Consider the following 14,620-nt stretch of genomic DNA (forward strand, 5'->3'; position numbering starts at 1 on the left):
GCTAACTGAAAAGACTAATTTGTTTACATTAAATAAGGTGCTTTTTGAAATACAAAATGATTCACTAAGTTTCTGATGTCATTCTAATTTCCTCTGGGGTTCTTTAGAGTAATAACTCAGAAATTTTTTTTCCTGTGGGCCTAATTCTAATAACAGCATATATATTTGTGAAATATAAGATAATCAAGCTTATTTTAACCTAGGAATGCTTATAATTTTAAGTAACCTAATGTTGAGATATGTATTTATTACAAACAGTAACTTTTTATAATTATTTATGTTTACAATGAATAGTATTATTGAATAAATGAAATACAAAGGTAATACAGAGATTGAGTATTAAGTAAATAGAACTGGGGAAGTGGCAATTTTGTGACAGAGTAGGCAAGGAAACTGGTAGGAAGCAAAATTCTCACTTCATAACATTCCTGATGGATTAAGAACTTTAGTGTATAACACAAACAAAGCACTTGAATATAAGCAAGTAATTAACTGATCCCAGGATTTGAAAGGAATTTCTAACTATAAAATATGGAAATAAATGGAGGAAATGGTTCAGTACTGTGATATAAATGTTGAGAAGTTTCTATCTCCAAAAACAAATATTTTAAACAAAATTAAAAGACTAATGACAAACTGGTGGTAGTGTTGGTGGTGGGATCAGTTTGAGGAAGAAATAAGAGTGGTCCAGGTGCCTGATAATCATATGAAATGTATAACTTCAATGAAATGGAATTAAAATGAACTGAAACTTTTTAAAATGATATATCAGTTTTTTTAAATAAAAGCAGTATTAGGGATTACAGACCGCTAATTACTTGGATTTATTTTCTTGTGAAAGGGCAAATGTTTGATCTTTTCTGAGAGGTATGAAGAGTCTTCAAAAAGTTAGCATTCTCTCTCTTCTCTCTCTGCCTATCCTTCTCTGTGTAACTCTAATCTCAATAAATCTTTAAAAAAAAAAGTTAGCAGAAAATAAGCACTATGTAAAAACTGCATATTTTGCACCAAAATAAACTTATTTTTTAATTTCATTTTCCAGGAACTCTTTTGAAGTACACTCATATATCTCATATTATTCACTAGAGCTTTATTTGGAACCTTTATCCCACAAAAAATGTAGCTCTCTCTCTCTTTTTTCCCCTGTCCTACTTGTAGCCTCTTCCCCATGCAGAAGCTGCAAGAATGTAGTTGGAATATGTGGGCAGACTAGACATAACAGAGGTTCTGTGCTACACATAGATTAACTTAGGACTGAATCTAATCTGATACTGTTGCATTCAGATAATTTTAGTTGTATTCATTCATTCAACAAAAATTTTAGATGTATCAGATAATATGCTTGTCCGTAATATAGTACTGAATAAAATAGACATAGCCCCTATTCACATGGAGCTTGTAATTTGGCAGGGTTGACAAGTAACTGTATAGTATGTTTTAAGGTAGAGAGAGAACAAAATATTGCAGGGATATACATCAGGACTACATAAGGAGATGCCTGTACTCTTTTGTTAGCAGAAAAAGCTAAAACTAAAAGGGTCAATGAGAATACTATGGGGAGAGTACAAAGAAATAATGGGATCCAGGGAAAGGGTGTCTGTCAAGGCCTTGAGGTGAGAGAACTTGACTGATCAGGAAGATACAAGGAAAAGAAGAGGCTGGGAAGGTTGGCAAGGTCTAAATCTTGGAGGACTTTATTTTTGACAAGCCAAGAAATTTGGAATTTATCCTAAATGAAGACATGTGTATGTGTGTGTGTATATAATTTACTTTTTAAAAAAGACCTCTCTGGTTAATTGGCAACCATTATATTATTCATGTAGATGTCAGTAAGGAGGCAGACAAGTCAAGGATATTTCCTATGTGGTGTCATTTACTCAAGGACTTTAGAAGAAAACAGATTGTTATTAGGGATAGGAATGTGGAACAGAGAGAATAGTTTAGTTTCAGACATGCTAAATGAGGTATTTGAGGAGATATCCACGTGAAACGTTGAATGTGGAGGTTTGAATTATTTGTTGAGCCAAAGAAAACAAATTGTGATGGAGACAATGCACTTTTATTTTTATCTCAGGTTGCTAAGTCATTTATTAATTTGATATATGCGACTTTTCCCTTCATTTACTTAATCCTGATTGAAGGTTATATGGCTAATTTTTGTGTAGTAAGTTTTGGATTAAAGAGATTTAGAAATCCTTTACTTGAGATACTTGGCCTTTCCTCCAAAAGAGTCCATGGATGGAATCCAAGATCCTTAAAGATGGATGAGAAAAAGTGAATATTTTCTGTAACTTATTTAGCATTTCCTTCAATTCTAAGCATAGGCAGTAATCCACAGTTATTATAATGCAGAAGCCATGTATTTCTATTACTAGATAAATCACAGATATTTTTGTATATTACAGTTTTTACAGTTAATCTGTAAATGTCATTCATGCTAATCCTTACATTGAAATTACTGCCACTAGTTCTTGTGATTTACTTTATTCAAAAAGAAGCACATAGATTACTGAATCATGTGTTTTTAAAAATTTTTGACTATTTTAATATAATTGGCATCTTTTAATCTTTTTAATGTTTTAAAAAATATTTTCTGAAAAAAGGTCATAGACTTCAACAGAATGCCAAAGAATATGCCATAAGGAAAAAAAGATTTTAAAAAACCCAAGTTAAAAGGAAAGGGGAAGATTGTAGATGTTTAACCCTGGGCAATGAAAAATAAATATATTTCTAATCTGTGTTGTTTTTGTTGTTACAGAACTTCAAACATAAAACTAGACAAGATAATGAAAGAATTGGATGAAGAGGTACTTTTGTTTCCTGATCAGAAGTTTCCCCTTTTGAAATTTTCCCCCTTTCAGATTGTTTTATTTCCTAAGAAAACTGTGTTTGAACTCTATAGGTTAAAACACAAAATAGAACCAGAGAGTTATGATGAGAGCCTCACTTGAGAGCTTTAGCTTTATTTGGTACAGGTTAGATTGTACTTTGGTTTCTTTTGTACAGTTAATTTCTGCAACCATGTTGAAACTTTAGTTCATAAATTTTAATTTGTGATTTTCTGTTTTTTCTATTTTATTTGAAAGGCAGAAGGAGACAAGACAGACATTAGAGTTGTATCTGCTGGTTCACTCCCCTCATACTCTCAATATCTAAGGCCAGAGCCTGAAGCTCAATCCAGGTCTTCCATGGGGGTGGCAGGGACCTAAGTATTTGAGCCATCACCTGCTGCCTCTCATGGCTTGCATTAACAGGAAATTGGAATCGGAATTGGAGCCTGGAATCAAGCCCAGACACGGGAGATGTGGACATCTCAAATTTTGTCTAACCACTGTGCCTAATGCCCAGCCAACCATCAACTCTTGATGGTTGAAAAATGGGAAAGGGGGCTGGCGCTGTGGTGTAGCCAGTAAAGCAGCTGCCTGCAGTGCGGGCATCCCCTATGGGTGCCGGTTTGAGTCCCTTCTGCTCCACTTCCGATCCAGCTCTCTGCTGTGGCCTGGGAAAGCAGTAGAAGATGGACAAGTCCTTGGGCCCCTGCACCTGTGTGGGAGAACCGGAAGAAGCTCCTGGCTCCTAGCTCCATCTGTTGCAGCCATCTAAGGCGTGAACCAGCAGTTGGAAGACCTCTCTCTCTCTGCCTCTGCCTCTTTAACTCTGCCTTTCAAATAAATAAATAAATCTTTAAAAACAAATGAGAAAGAAGCAAGAGATCAAAAATTGAATTTGAATTTAGAACTATTATGAGAAAGAGACAAGGATAAGGGAAGAATAGTTTAAAATCTAGGACTGAACTTAATCTCATGTCACAATGGATATATTTTGATTTTCACAGTACTAAGCGTGTCCGGATTTTTTTTTTTTTTTTTTTTTTTTTTTTTTTGGACAGGCAGAGTGGACAGTGAGAGAGAGAGACAGAGAGAAAGGTCTTCCTTTGCCGTTGGTTCACCCTCCAATGGCCGCCGCGGCCGGCGCGCTGCGGCCGGCGCACCGCGCTGATCTGATGGCAGGAGCCAGGAGCCAGGTGCTTTTCCTGGTCTCCCATGGGGTGCAGGGCCCAAGCACCTGGGCCATCCTCCACTGCACTCCCTGGCCACAGCAGAGGGCTGGCCTGGAAGAGGGGCAACCGGGACAGAATCCGGCACCCCGACCGGGACTAGAACCCGGTGTGCCGGCGCCGCTAGGCGGAGGATTAGCCTAGTGAGCCGCGGCGCCGGCCTACCTACCGGATTTTTTATTGTCAGAGAAGTGTAGCATATATATTTCATGATTCAGATGTTTATAAATACATTATACATTTTCATTCCTCTTCATCAGCTTAGCAAATATCTTTCTACCATATGTGTGGAGTCCTCTGAAAAAGACAAACACTCTTCTAATGTATGACTTCCTTTGCCTTTTTAAAGTTTAATTTCTTAGATAGTTTTTATGCTGCCTTAATTTTTCTTCATCTGAGAAATGGTATCTGAGACTGGCATTGTGGTATAGCACCATGTACAGTGTTGGCATCCCATATGGGCGCCAGTTTGAGTCTTGGCTACTCCACTTCTGATCCAGATCCCTGTTGATGTGCCTGGGAAAGCAGTTGAAGATGGCCCAAGTGTTTGGGCCCCTGCTACCCATGTGGGAGATTCAGATGCAGATCCAGGTTCCTGGCTTGGGCCTGGCCCAGCCCTGGCTGCTTGCAGCCATTTGGGAAGTGAACCAGTGGATGCAAGATCTCTCTTTCTTTCTCTCCCTCCTGCACTCTCTCTCTCTAACTCTGCCTTTCACATAAATAAGTAAATCTTAAACACATACACACAGAGAAATAGTATATGTCATTGATTTTTTTGTTTCCATGTGATCATTTTTCCTATGATCTTTCTGTTATTCTATGATTACGTTATAGACTCTATGATTTCAGTTCTCTAAAATGCGTTTGCTGGAGCAGATACTTGGCAGAGCAGTTAAGATGCCTACATCCCATATTGGAGTGCCTGGGTTTGAATCCCTGCTCTGCTTTCGATTCCAGCTTCTGCTGGTGCGCATTCTGGGAAACAGCAGTTTATGGCTCAAGTGTTTGAGTTGCTGCCACACATGTGGGAGACTTGAATTGAGTTTCAGTCTTCTGGCATTGGCCTGACCCAACACAGGCTGTTGTGGGCATTTGGAGAATTGAACCAACAGGTGGAAGACCTTTTGTCTGTTAGCCTCTGTCTCTTTTTGTCTTTCTGCCCTTCAAAAAGATGAAAAATAATTTTTAAAAAATAAAAATACATTTGTGGCTCTTGGAAAATGTATAATATGCAAAAATTATGCATGGATCCCAAAATTTTTTGACCAAAATAAATTTATATTTTAATTCTTTTTCTATTAACTTTTTGAAGTACTCTTGCCTAGCCAAAGCTACAAGTAAAGAAAGCATAGGTCAAAGAGGAAGTCTGAAGTTGACTGAAAAAATACATTAGAATGTTAATTATTTCCAAAAAGCCATTAGGTTAAAAAAAATAACTTTTTATCGTAGACAATTATTTGTGCAGCGTGGGTGTTTAGTCTGGTGGTTAAGATACTGGTTAGATGACCATGTCCCATATCAGAGTACCTAAGTTTGAGTACTGGATCTATTTCCTCGTCTACCTTCCTGTTAATGCACACTCTGGAAGGCAGCAAGTGATAGCTCAGGTGGTTAGCTAAGTCCCTGCCACCTGCATGGGAGACCTTAATTTGAGTTCCTGGCTCCCAGCTTCAATCTGGCCCACCCCCTCACCATGGCAAGCATTTGGGAGTTGAGCTGGTGGATGGGAGCTTCTTTGTCAAATAAATAAATAAATCTTAAAACTGAACAATAAAGTAAATACCATATGACAATCTGTGTGATGCAGGCAACATAGTGCTGAAAGGGAAATTTATAACTGTGCTTATGTTAGAAGAGAGGAAATGTCTCAGATCAATAATCTAAGCTCCTCCTTTTGGACACTAATAAAAGAATAGCAAAGTAAGCTCAAAGCAAGCAAAGGGAAAAAAAGGTAAAAGCAGAGAAAAATGAAATTGAAAACAGAAAAAAAAATCAGTGAAACAAAAAGCTAGTTCTTTGAAAAGATCAACAAAATGGACAAATCTCTGTAAGCAAGACTGCTTATAAGAAAGCAGAGCCAGAAACTACTAGTGTCAGTGAAAATAAGCATATTTCAAACATATTAATGTTTCATGTAAAAATATCGAAAAGATCATAGGAAAATACTGCAGGGACTGGCGCTGTGGCATAGTAGGCTAAGCCTCCGCCTGCAGCGCCGGCATCTCATATGGCTGCTCTTCCTCCCTTCCAACTCTCTGTGTAAGGCCTGGGAAAACAGTGAAAGATGACCCAAGTGCTTGGGCTGCTGCACACATGTGGGAGACCCAAAATAAATTAGCTCTTGGCTCCTGGCTTTGGATCAGCCCAGCTCCAGCCATTGTGGCTATTTGGGGAGTGAACCAGCAGATGGAAGACGTTTCTCTCTGTCTCTTCCTCTCTGTCTGTAACACTACCTCTCAATAAATAAATAAATAAAACTTTTTAAAAAAGAAAATGCTGCAAACACTTATAAAGACAAGCGTGAAATTCAAATAAACTGGGCTTACCACTTGAAAAACACAAACTACCACTAGTCACCATATATAAAATACATTATTTCACTACTCCTATGTAACTGTTAAGGAAAGTGAATCCATAATTTTAAAACTCTGAAAAAATAATAATCTCCACATCCAGATGATTTCAAAATCATCTGGAACAGAATAAAGAACCTAGAAATAGTTTTCATGCTAGTATAGCCAACTTATTTATTTGTTTATTGATTGAGAGACAAAGAGGAAGATATCCTGTCTGCTGGTTCACTCCCCCAAATGCCTGCGATGACCAGGACTAGAACAGGCTCTGAAGCCAAGAACCCAGAAATAGGAACTCAGTCCAGATCTCCCATGTGAGTTGTAGGAACCTAACCACTTGAGGTGTTACTTGTTGCTTCCTAGCAACAGGAAGCTGGAAGAGGAAACAGGACACAAACCCAGGCACTCTGATAGGGAACAGAGGCATCCCAAAGGCATCCCAAAGGGGTCTTAACCTTTAGGCCAAATGCCTGACCCAATATTGATGACTGTTTCATATATATCAGTGAGTGGAGGCATAGAACATCTTGGAAAAGATATGCAAGTTGTTGAGACATAGGATTAAGGGAGACCTAGAAGGGCTAGTGAAATTACTGGCCGCCTTACCATTTGGTATCGTTTGAACTTCACTTCGTGTAATTCTCAAATACATAATTATTACTCAGTTCTTTGACATTTCATACCTTAAAAAAGACTGTAAATAAACCAAAAAGTTGGTAATATAAAACGTCATGATGGCCTTAAATGGATGTGGTGACTTTTGATCTTAAAAGGTCATATTCATAGGGTTTGGTTTTAAATTTTTGTTTTGTTTATTCATTTGAGAGGTAGAGTTACAAACAGAGAGGGAGAGACAGAGAGAAAGTTCTTCCATCCTCTGGTTCACTCCCCAAATGGCCACAATGGTTGGAGCTGGGCTGGAGCTGGGCTGGAGCTGGGCTGGAGCTGGGCTGGAGCTGGGCTGATCCGAAGCCAGGAGCTAGGAGCTTCCTCCAGCTCTCCTATGTGGGTGCAAGGGCCCAAGTACTTGGACAATTTTCTACTGCTTTCCCACGCCATAGCAGAGAGCGGAATTGGAAGAGGAGCAGCCGGAACTAGAACCGGTGCCTAGATGGGATGCTGGCACCGCAGGCAGAGGCTTAGCCTACTACACCACAGCACTGACCCCCCCAAAGATTCTTTAAGTAAGCTACTTTTATTATTAGAAAATTGTCATTTGGTTAGAAAGTACTATCTGATTTTTGAAACAAAAACTTTAAGTTTTTGTCTGACTTTTTTTTGGAGAATAAAGTTCTCTCTCAAATAACAAGGCATAATAGTTGCCATTGTTAACTTTTGTTGCTTTAATTCCAGGGGAATCAAAGAAGAAATCTAGAATCTACAGTGTCTCAAATTGAGAAGGAGAAAATGTTACTACAGCATAGAATTAATGAGTACCAAAGAAAGGCTGAACAGGAAAATGAGAAGAGGAGAAATGTAGAAAATGAAGGTAAATTGGTTATTTCTTTTGGAAAATGCTGGAGTTTAAACACTGTCCTTGAAATCTTTGTCATGAAGCTATCTTAAATTTAGTGCTCAAGGTATATTTATGAAACAACATTCTAAGATACTTTATGAGCTAATAGCCCAGATCTTAAGTTAAATTTTAGCATATTAAAGTCAGTAGTAAATAGTGATTTGGTCTAGTGATTTCACTTCTAGTTTTTGTTTTGTGTTGTTTTTACATGTGAGGATACTTTTTAAAGTTCATGGAAAATATTATGAAAAAATATGCATGGACTTCAAAATATTTAAACCAAATTAAACTTACCTTTAAATTCCATTCTCCACTAACTTGCAAGAACCCTTGCTCGTACTATCTGCAAACTGATATATACACAAGGCTATTTATTGTAGCATTTCTTAAAATGACAAAAAGTATAAACAACATAATGTAATCAGTGATATAATAAATTTTGTTGCATTTGTGTGGTCAAATACTATGAAGCTTTAAAAAAATAAAGTATCTCCTTATATACTGTCACAAAAGTATTTTTCAGATAAGTCTTTAAGTGACAAAATAAAGATCATTTGAAAGTGCTTTTGTATGCTTAAATTATGTGGGTGTAGATATTTATGTGGGCACATATACACATAATAGTTGTTTACTAGGATACTGATACATAGAGTCTCTTAGGAATGATGTGCAAGAACTAGTAATAGTTGTTGCTGGGAAGGAGAAAGCTAGTTAAGGGAGACAAGGGAACAGTGGTGATGTATGGGAAGAAAGACTGACTTTGTATTACCTTTTGGTGCCTTTTGAATTTCATACAGTTTTAAAACTATTCAACTATTCAAGTAATGGAACTATTCAAAAATAAATAAATATTAGCTTTATGACGTGAAACTAATAGATTGATCATATTAAGGGAAAAAAGGACTTGAGATATTACAGTAGTGGAACAAATCTGTTTTTATATTTCATATTATAAAATGATGCATTTTTTTTTTAATAATTTAAAATGTGATAAGCACTTTCAAGATGAAATTTGGTCTTGGACATCGAAGTGAACTACTGTTACCTAAGACTACATGTCATGTAATTTTCACATATTATTATTTTCTAGTTTCTACTTTAAAGGACCAATTAGAAGACTTAAAGAAAGTAAGTCAGAATTCACAGCTTGCTAATGAGAAGCTAGCACAATTACAAAAGCAGGTAAGTTTTTCAGATGATGTTCCTTTTTAAAAAATTATAGTTGAAATAAATTGTATTATATTTGGTCAAAATTCTCTTTTCTGGCTTTCTTTTTTTAAATAGCTAGAAGAAGCCAATGACTTACTTAGGACAGAATCGGACACAGCTGTAAGATTAAGGAAGAGTCATACGGAGATGAGCAAATCAATTAGTCAGCTAGAGTCCCTCAACAGAGAATTGCAAGAGAGAAACAGAATTTTAGAGAATTCCAAGTCACAAACAGATAAGGATTATTACCAGCTGCAAGCTGTATTAGAAGCTGAACGAAGAGACAGAGGTCATGATTCTGAGATGATTGGAGACCTTCAAGGTAATGTTTTTCTTATTGAGGTAAAATATATATAAAATGTATTATTTTAAGAATTAAATTGTTTTTAAGTTTTACTTTTATTTATTTGAAAGGGATAAAGACACACAGACAGATAGATACGTGGAGTTCTTTCATTTGCTGGTTCACTCCTCTAGTACCCACTTAGAACAGCTAGGACTGTACCACTTTGAAACTAGGGGCCCAAATCTCATTCCAGATCTCTCATGTCAGTGGCATGAGCCCTCACCTGCTGCCTTCAGGTTGCACATTAATAGGAAGCTGGAATTAGAAGTGGAGGTAGGAGGGGCTGGCACTGTGGCATAGCAGGAGAGCCACCATCTGCAGTGCCAGCATCCCATAGGGTGCCAGTTCCAGTCCTGGCTCCTCCACTTCTGATCCAGCTCTCTGCTATGGCCTAGGAAAGCAGTAGAAGATGGCCCAATTCTTGGGCCCCTACACCAGCATGGCAGACCTGGAAGAAACTCCAGGCTCCTGACTTCAGATGGTCCAGCTCCAGCCCTTGCGCCATTTGGGGAATGAACCAGTAGATGAAAGACGACCCCCGCCCCTCTCTCCTTCTGCCTGTCAGTCACTCTGCCTTTCAAATAAATAAATAAATCTTAAAAAGAAGAAAGATGTTTAAAAAAAAGTGGAGGTAGGATTCGGACTGAGGCACTCCAGTGTGGGATACAGGTGTCCCAAGTGACATCTTAACCACTATAGACATCACCCTGGTTTTCACCATTATTAAGTCTACAGTTAACTGGCATTTAGTACATTCACAGTGTTGTACAACCATGACCAATGTACGTGACCTAGATTTTCTTCATTCCAAATGAAAATTTTGTTCTTATTAAACAGTAACTCTTCTCCTCTCCTCCCAGGTAACTACCATTCTGCTTTCTGTATGAATTCTATCCTAATTTCTTCATAGAAGTGTTGTCCTTTGTGTCTGGCTTATTTCATTTAGCATAATGTATTCAAGGTTTTGTCAGTGTTATAGCATGTGTCAATTTCCTTCTTTTTTAATGCCAAATAATTGTGTGTGCCACTACTCATATATCAATGGAAAGTAATATTTTTGAAAACTTTTTACCTTTAATTAAAAAAAAAAAACTGACTTAAAATTTACCATCTTAACCATTTTTGTGGGGAGCAATCCGGACTGGACTGAGTTACTGGAATTAAGACTTATTCTATGCATCTGCTCTCCCACAATATGGCGCTGGGAGAGAAGAAAACAGCTTCTGCACAGCTGCCTCCAGTTCAGCCAATAAACTGTAGGACTTGCTCCTGATTGGAGGAGAGCAGCGTGCTCGGCGTGTGGGCAGCCGAGTTGGGATTGGCAGAGGAGGACTATAAAGGAGGAGAGAGACGGCATGCACCGGGAACATCTAAGGGGAACACCTGTGCAGCCCCCGAGAGAGCCGGCCGGCGGTGTGCTGCTCCCCTGCGGAAGTGGGGAATGTGGCAGGGGGAACTGCCCTTCCACGGAGGTGGAAGGGATAGTAGCCAACCCGGGAAGAACCAGCAGCAAGCCCGGGAAGGGCCGAGCAGACGAAAGAACAGCGCAGGGTCCTGTGTCGTTCCTCCACGAAGAGGGGGAGCGACACATTTTTATTTTTTTTAATTCACTTAGTTATTTGAAAGGCAGAGTTACTGAGAAAGGGAAAGACAGAGACTTCCCAAATGGTCACAATACCCAGATCTGGACTAGGCCACTTGAGACATCTTCTGCTGCTTTCCCAGGTACATTAGCAGGAAGCTGGATTGAAAGTAGAAGAGTTGGGACTCGAACTTTTAGCCATATAGCAGTGGGTTAACCACTGTACCACAATGCTGTCCCCAACCAATTTTTAAATATAGGGTATATTTTTAATTATATTGACCTCATAAAGAAAATAACCTTGTTGAAACCAGAAATGGTTCACATTCTTTTTCTTTCAGGGTAATGCCTACATTGTTTCACATTATGATTGCTTCCCTCTCATAGGTACTTCTGTGAGGTAGATAATGTAGGTATTTTCAGACTTTACAACCAAATTAACTGCAAAGTTAATTTATAAACTTACCTAATTCATAAAGGTTTCACTCAAAGTGAGACTGATCCGTGTAGAGAGAATTAGCACTATTAAAACCTGGGAATTCTTCAGACATTGTTGGTAAGAAATAGAAACTCAATTGCAGAAATGAAATTCCAATGCAAATAAAGAGTTAGGTACTTGGGAAAGTTGGGACTAGAATTATTGGCAGTCTTTGTGACTCTTAAGAACAGTTTTAAAATGGTAATAAAGTTCAGTTTGTTTTCAAAAATATGTGTGGCTTTACTCAATTCTCATTTATTTTTCTATTTTGTATTCCTTTTGGCAACATCCATACTACCTAATCAAATCAGATAAGCATAGAAGTTGCTGGGTCTCTCAGGAAAAAATTGGGGAGATGGGGGAGTCTGTTTCAACCTTAATCACAGATGGGAACATAGTTTGGGTCTCTTGGGGCTTGATGATTAGCCATAATTCTGTGGAGAGAGGTCAGGGTCTGTTTTTGTGACTATGGAAACAGGAATTAGAAGCTCTCATTGGTTCTCAGCTGAGGAGTGTTGTGTAATCTTATTTCTCAGGGACCTGGCTTAAAATAGTTCTGACTATAACCAAGAAAGGAACCTCCTTATATGTAGTAGGAAAGCCTCATGTTTGACTTCCTTGAATTGTTTTTCTAGGCCCTTAGATACAGCTTATTAGCTGTTTGAAAGTCTCTTCATCTCTCTCTCTCTCTCTCTCTCTCTATTTGTAAACTAAGAAGATTAGAAAAGGCTATCTCTATAAATCCTTCTAATTGTGAAATTCTTTTAAGTTTATTATCTGTGTGTGACTGAGCTTTGAATTGTTTACTTCCAAGGCAGAGGGCTTTATCCATGTGCTCATCATCAATTGCATTTAACAATTCTATTTCTAGATATTGATGAAAGTTCAGAAGTGTTCAAAGCATGATTTATTTTTAATCAGTTTATCCTTTTTCAGTGCTTTCTTTGGTTTGAAATCATGTGAATCAAAGCTCACTAAAATAATATATAGGACTTACGTACGTTTCAGCTTGCTTATTAAGTGTATTGTAGGGGCAGGTGTTGTAGCACAATGGGTTAAGCCACCACTTTGGACCCTTACATCCCATATTGGAGTGCTAGTTTATGTCCTGCATACTCTGCTTCCAATCCAGCTGTCTACTAATATGCCTGGGAAGCAGTGGTTGAGCCCCAGCCACCCACATGGGAGACTAGGATGGAGTTCCTGGCTCCTGGCCCAATCCCAGCTCTTGTGGCCATTTGGGGAGTCAATCAGCAAATAGAAGATCTCTTTCTGTCCACTTTGCCTTTCAAATAAATAACTAAATCTTTTTTTAAAAAATATGTTGTGACTAAAAAATAAGTTACAATTTTTACATTAATCTTTTATAATCCTTAAGAACTTTTAAATCCTTTGTATATAAGTTTCAGTCAGTTTGGGACTGCTAGGCTTTGGCAGTGTCATGTTGTTCCCCAATTAAATGCCCTCCCTGTAGATTGGGTCCACAGTTTCTTTATGGATAATGACTCCCTCAAATGTAATTAGATAGTAAATATTTTAAGTTTTATGTACAATTTACATAAGATCTAATAAAATTTATGAGAAAGCATATTAAGAAAAATATACACATGGATTTTCTTTCTTGGTTTTTTTTTTTTTTTTGGGAGGGCAACAAAATAAACTTACCTTCTTTTGCTGGCAGAGAGGAGACAGAGAGGGTGCCATGTACTCTTAGCCATTGGTTCACTCTTCAAACACCAGCAGTGGTTGAGGTGGCAGGGTGGGCAGGGCAGGATTAGTGAAGATGGGAACTGAGAACTCTATCCAGTTCACCAGGGTCCATATTAACAAGAAGCTGGGATTAGGAACCAGAGCCAGGAGTTGAACCCAGACACTCTAGTTTTTGTGAAATGCAGACATCCTAACCAATGTCTTCACTATTAAGCCAAAACCCCACTCCAAACTTAAATCTGTTAATTCCACTTTTTCCATGAACTTTTTGAAGTCCTCTCATAAAATCTTTGTTGCAGATTTTTCTTGGTTACTTTTGTAAATGTAAAAATTAAAAAAAATTCTTCGTTTCCAGTCTGTACAGAAACATGCTATGGTCCTGAAGTTTGACATCTGGACGTAGTATGTCAAAAAGACTGCTTTTTTTTCCCCCAGATTTATTTATTTGTTTAAAAGGTATAGTTACAGAGGAAAAGAGAGAGAGAGGTCTTCCATCCACTGGCTGACTCCTCAGTGGCCACAATAGCCAGGACTGGGCCAAGCTGATGCTGTAGCTAGGAACTCCATCTGGGTCTCCCACATGAATGCAGAGGCCCAATCAATCCATTTTCTGCTGCTTTTCCAGGTTCATTAGCAGGGAGCTACATCAGAGGCAGAGCAGCCAGGACTCAAACCAGCACCCTTATAAGATGCTGGCACCACACAGGCAGAGGCTTAGCCTGCTACCCCATAGCGCCAGCCCTTCGTTTTCCAAATTCAGTAGTAGTCATTTGGTAGTCACTTCTTTTTTTTTTTTTTTTTTTTTTTTTTTTAATGTACTTAAGTTATCTGAAAGAGAGATCTTCCATCTGCTGATCTACTGGTTTACCCTCCAAATGTTCTTAATAGCTGGGCCTGGCCCAGTCCTACCCAGGAGCTGGGAACTCAATCTGGTTTTCCCACATGGGTGGGACTTAAGGTATTACCTGATGCCTCCCAGGATATACATTAACAGGAAACTGAAATTGAGGATAGAGCTAGAACTCAAACCCAAGCATTCCAACATGAGATGTGGGCATCCCAAGGATCCTGCTATTCCAGATACCTGCTCTGTTTCATTTTAATACTCCTACCTTCCCCAGTCCTGTAACATCAGATTTTTGAAGCAAA

The 14,620-nt window shown here is 38.3% G+C and overlaps 1 protein-coding gene across 2 annotated transcripts in view; it reads left to right on the plus strand.

The window, feature by feature from the left end:
- Positions 1-14,620, plus strand: part of ROCK1 (Rho associated coiled-coil containing protein kinase 1) — a 144,523-nt gene that overhangs the window by 81,207 nt on the left and 48,696 nt on the right. For both annotated transcript variants that reach the window (NM_001082367.1, XM_051851073.3), the window contains 4 exon segments: positions 2,759-2,807; positions 7,984-8,119; positions 9,237-9,328; positions 9,431-9,677. In NM_001082367.1, coding sequence (NP_001075836.1) covers positions 2,759-2,807; positions 7,984-8,119; positions 9,237-9,328; positions 9,431-9,677 — 524 coding nt within the window.

The sequence above is a fragment of the Oryctolagus cuniculus genome, chromosome 10, assembly GCF_051225735.1.
Source record: "Oryctolagus cuniculus isolate XC-2025 breed Fujian yellow rabbit chromosome 10, ASM5122573v1, whole genome shotgun sequence".
Lineage (NCBI taxonomy): Eukaryota > Metazoa > Chordata > Mammalia > Lagomorpha > Leporidae > Oryctolagus > Oryctolagus cuniculus.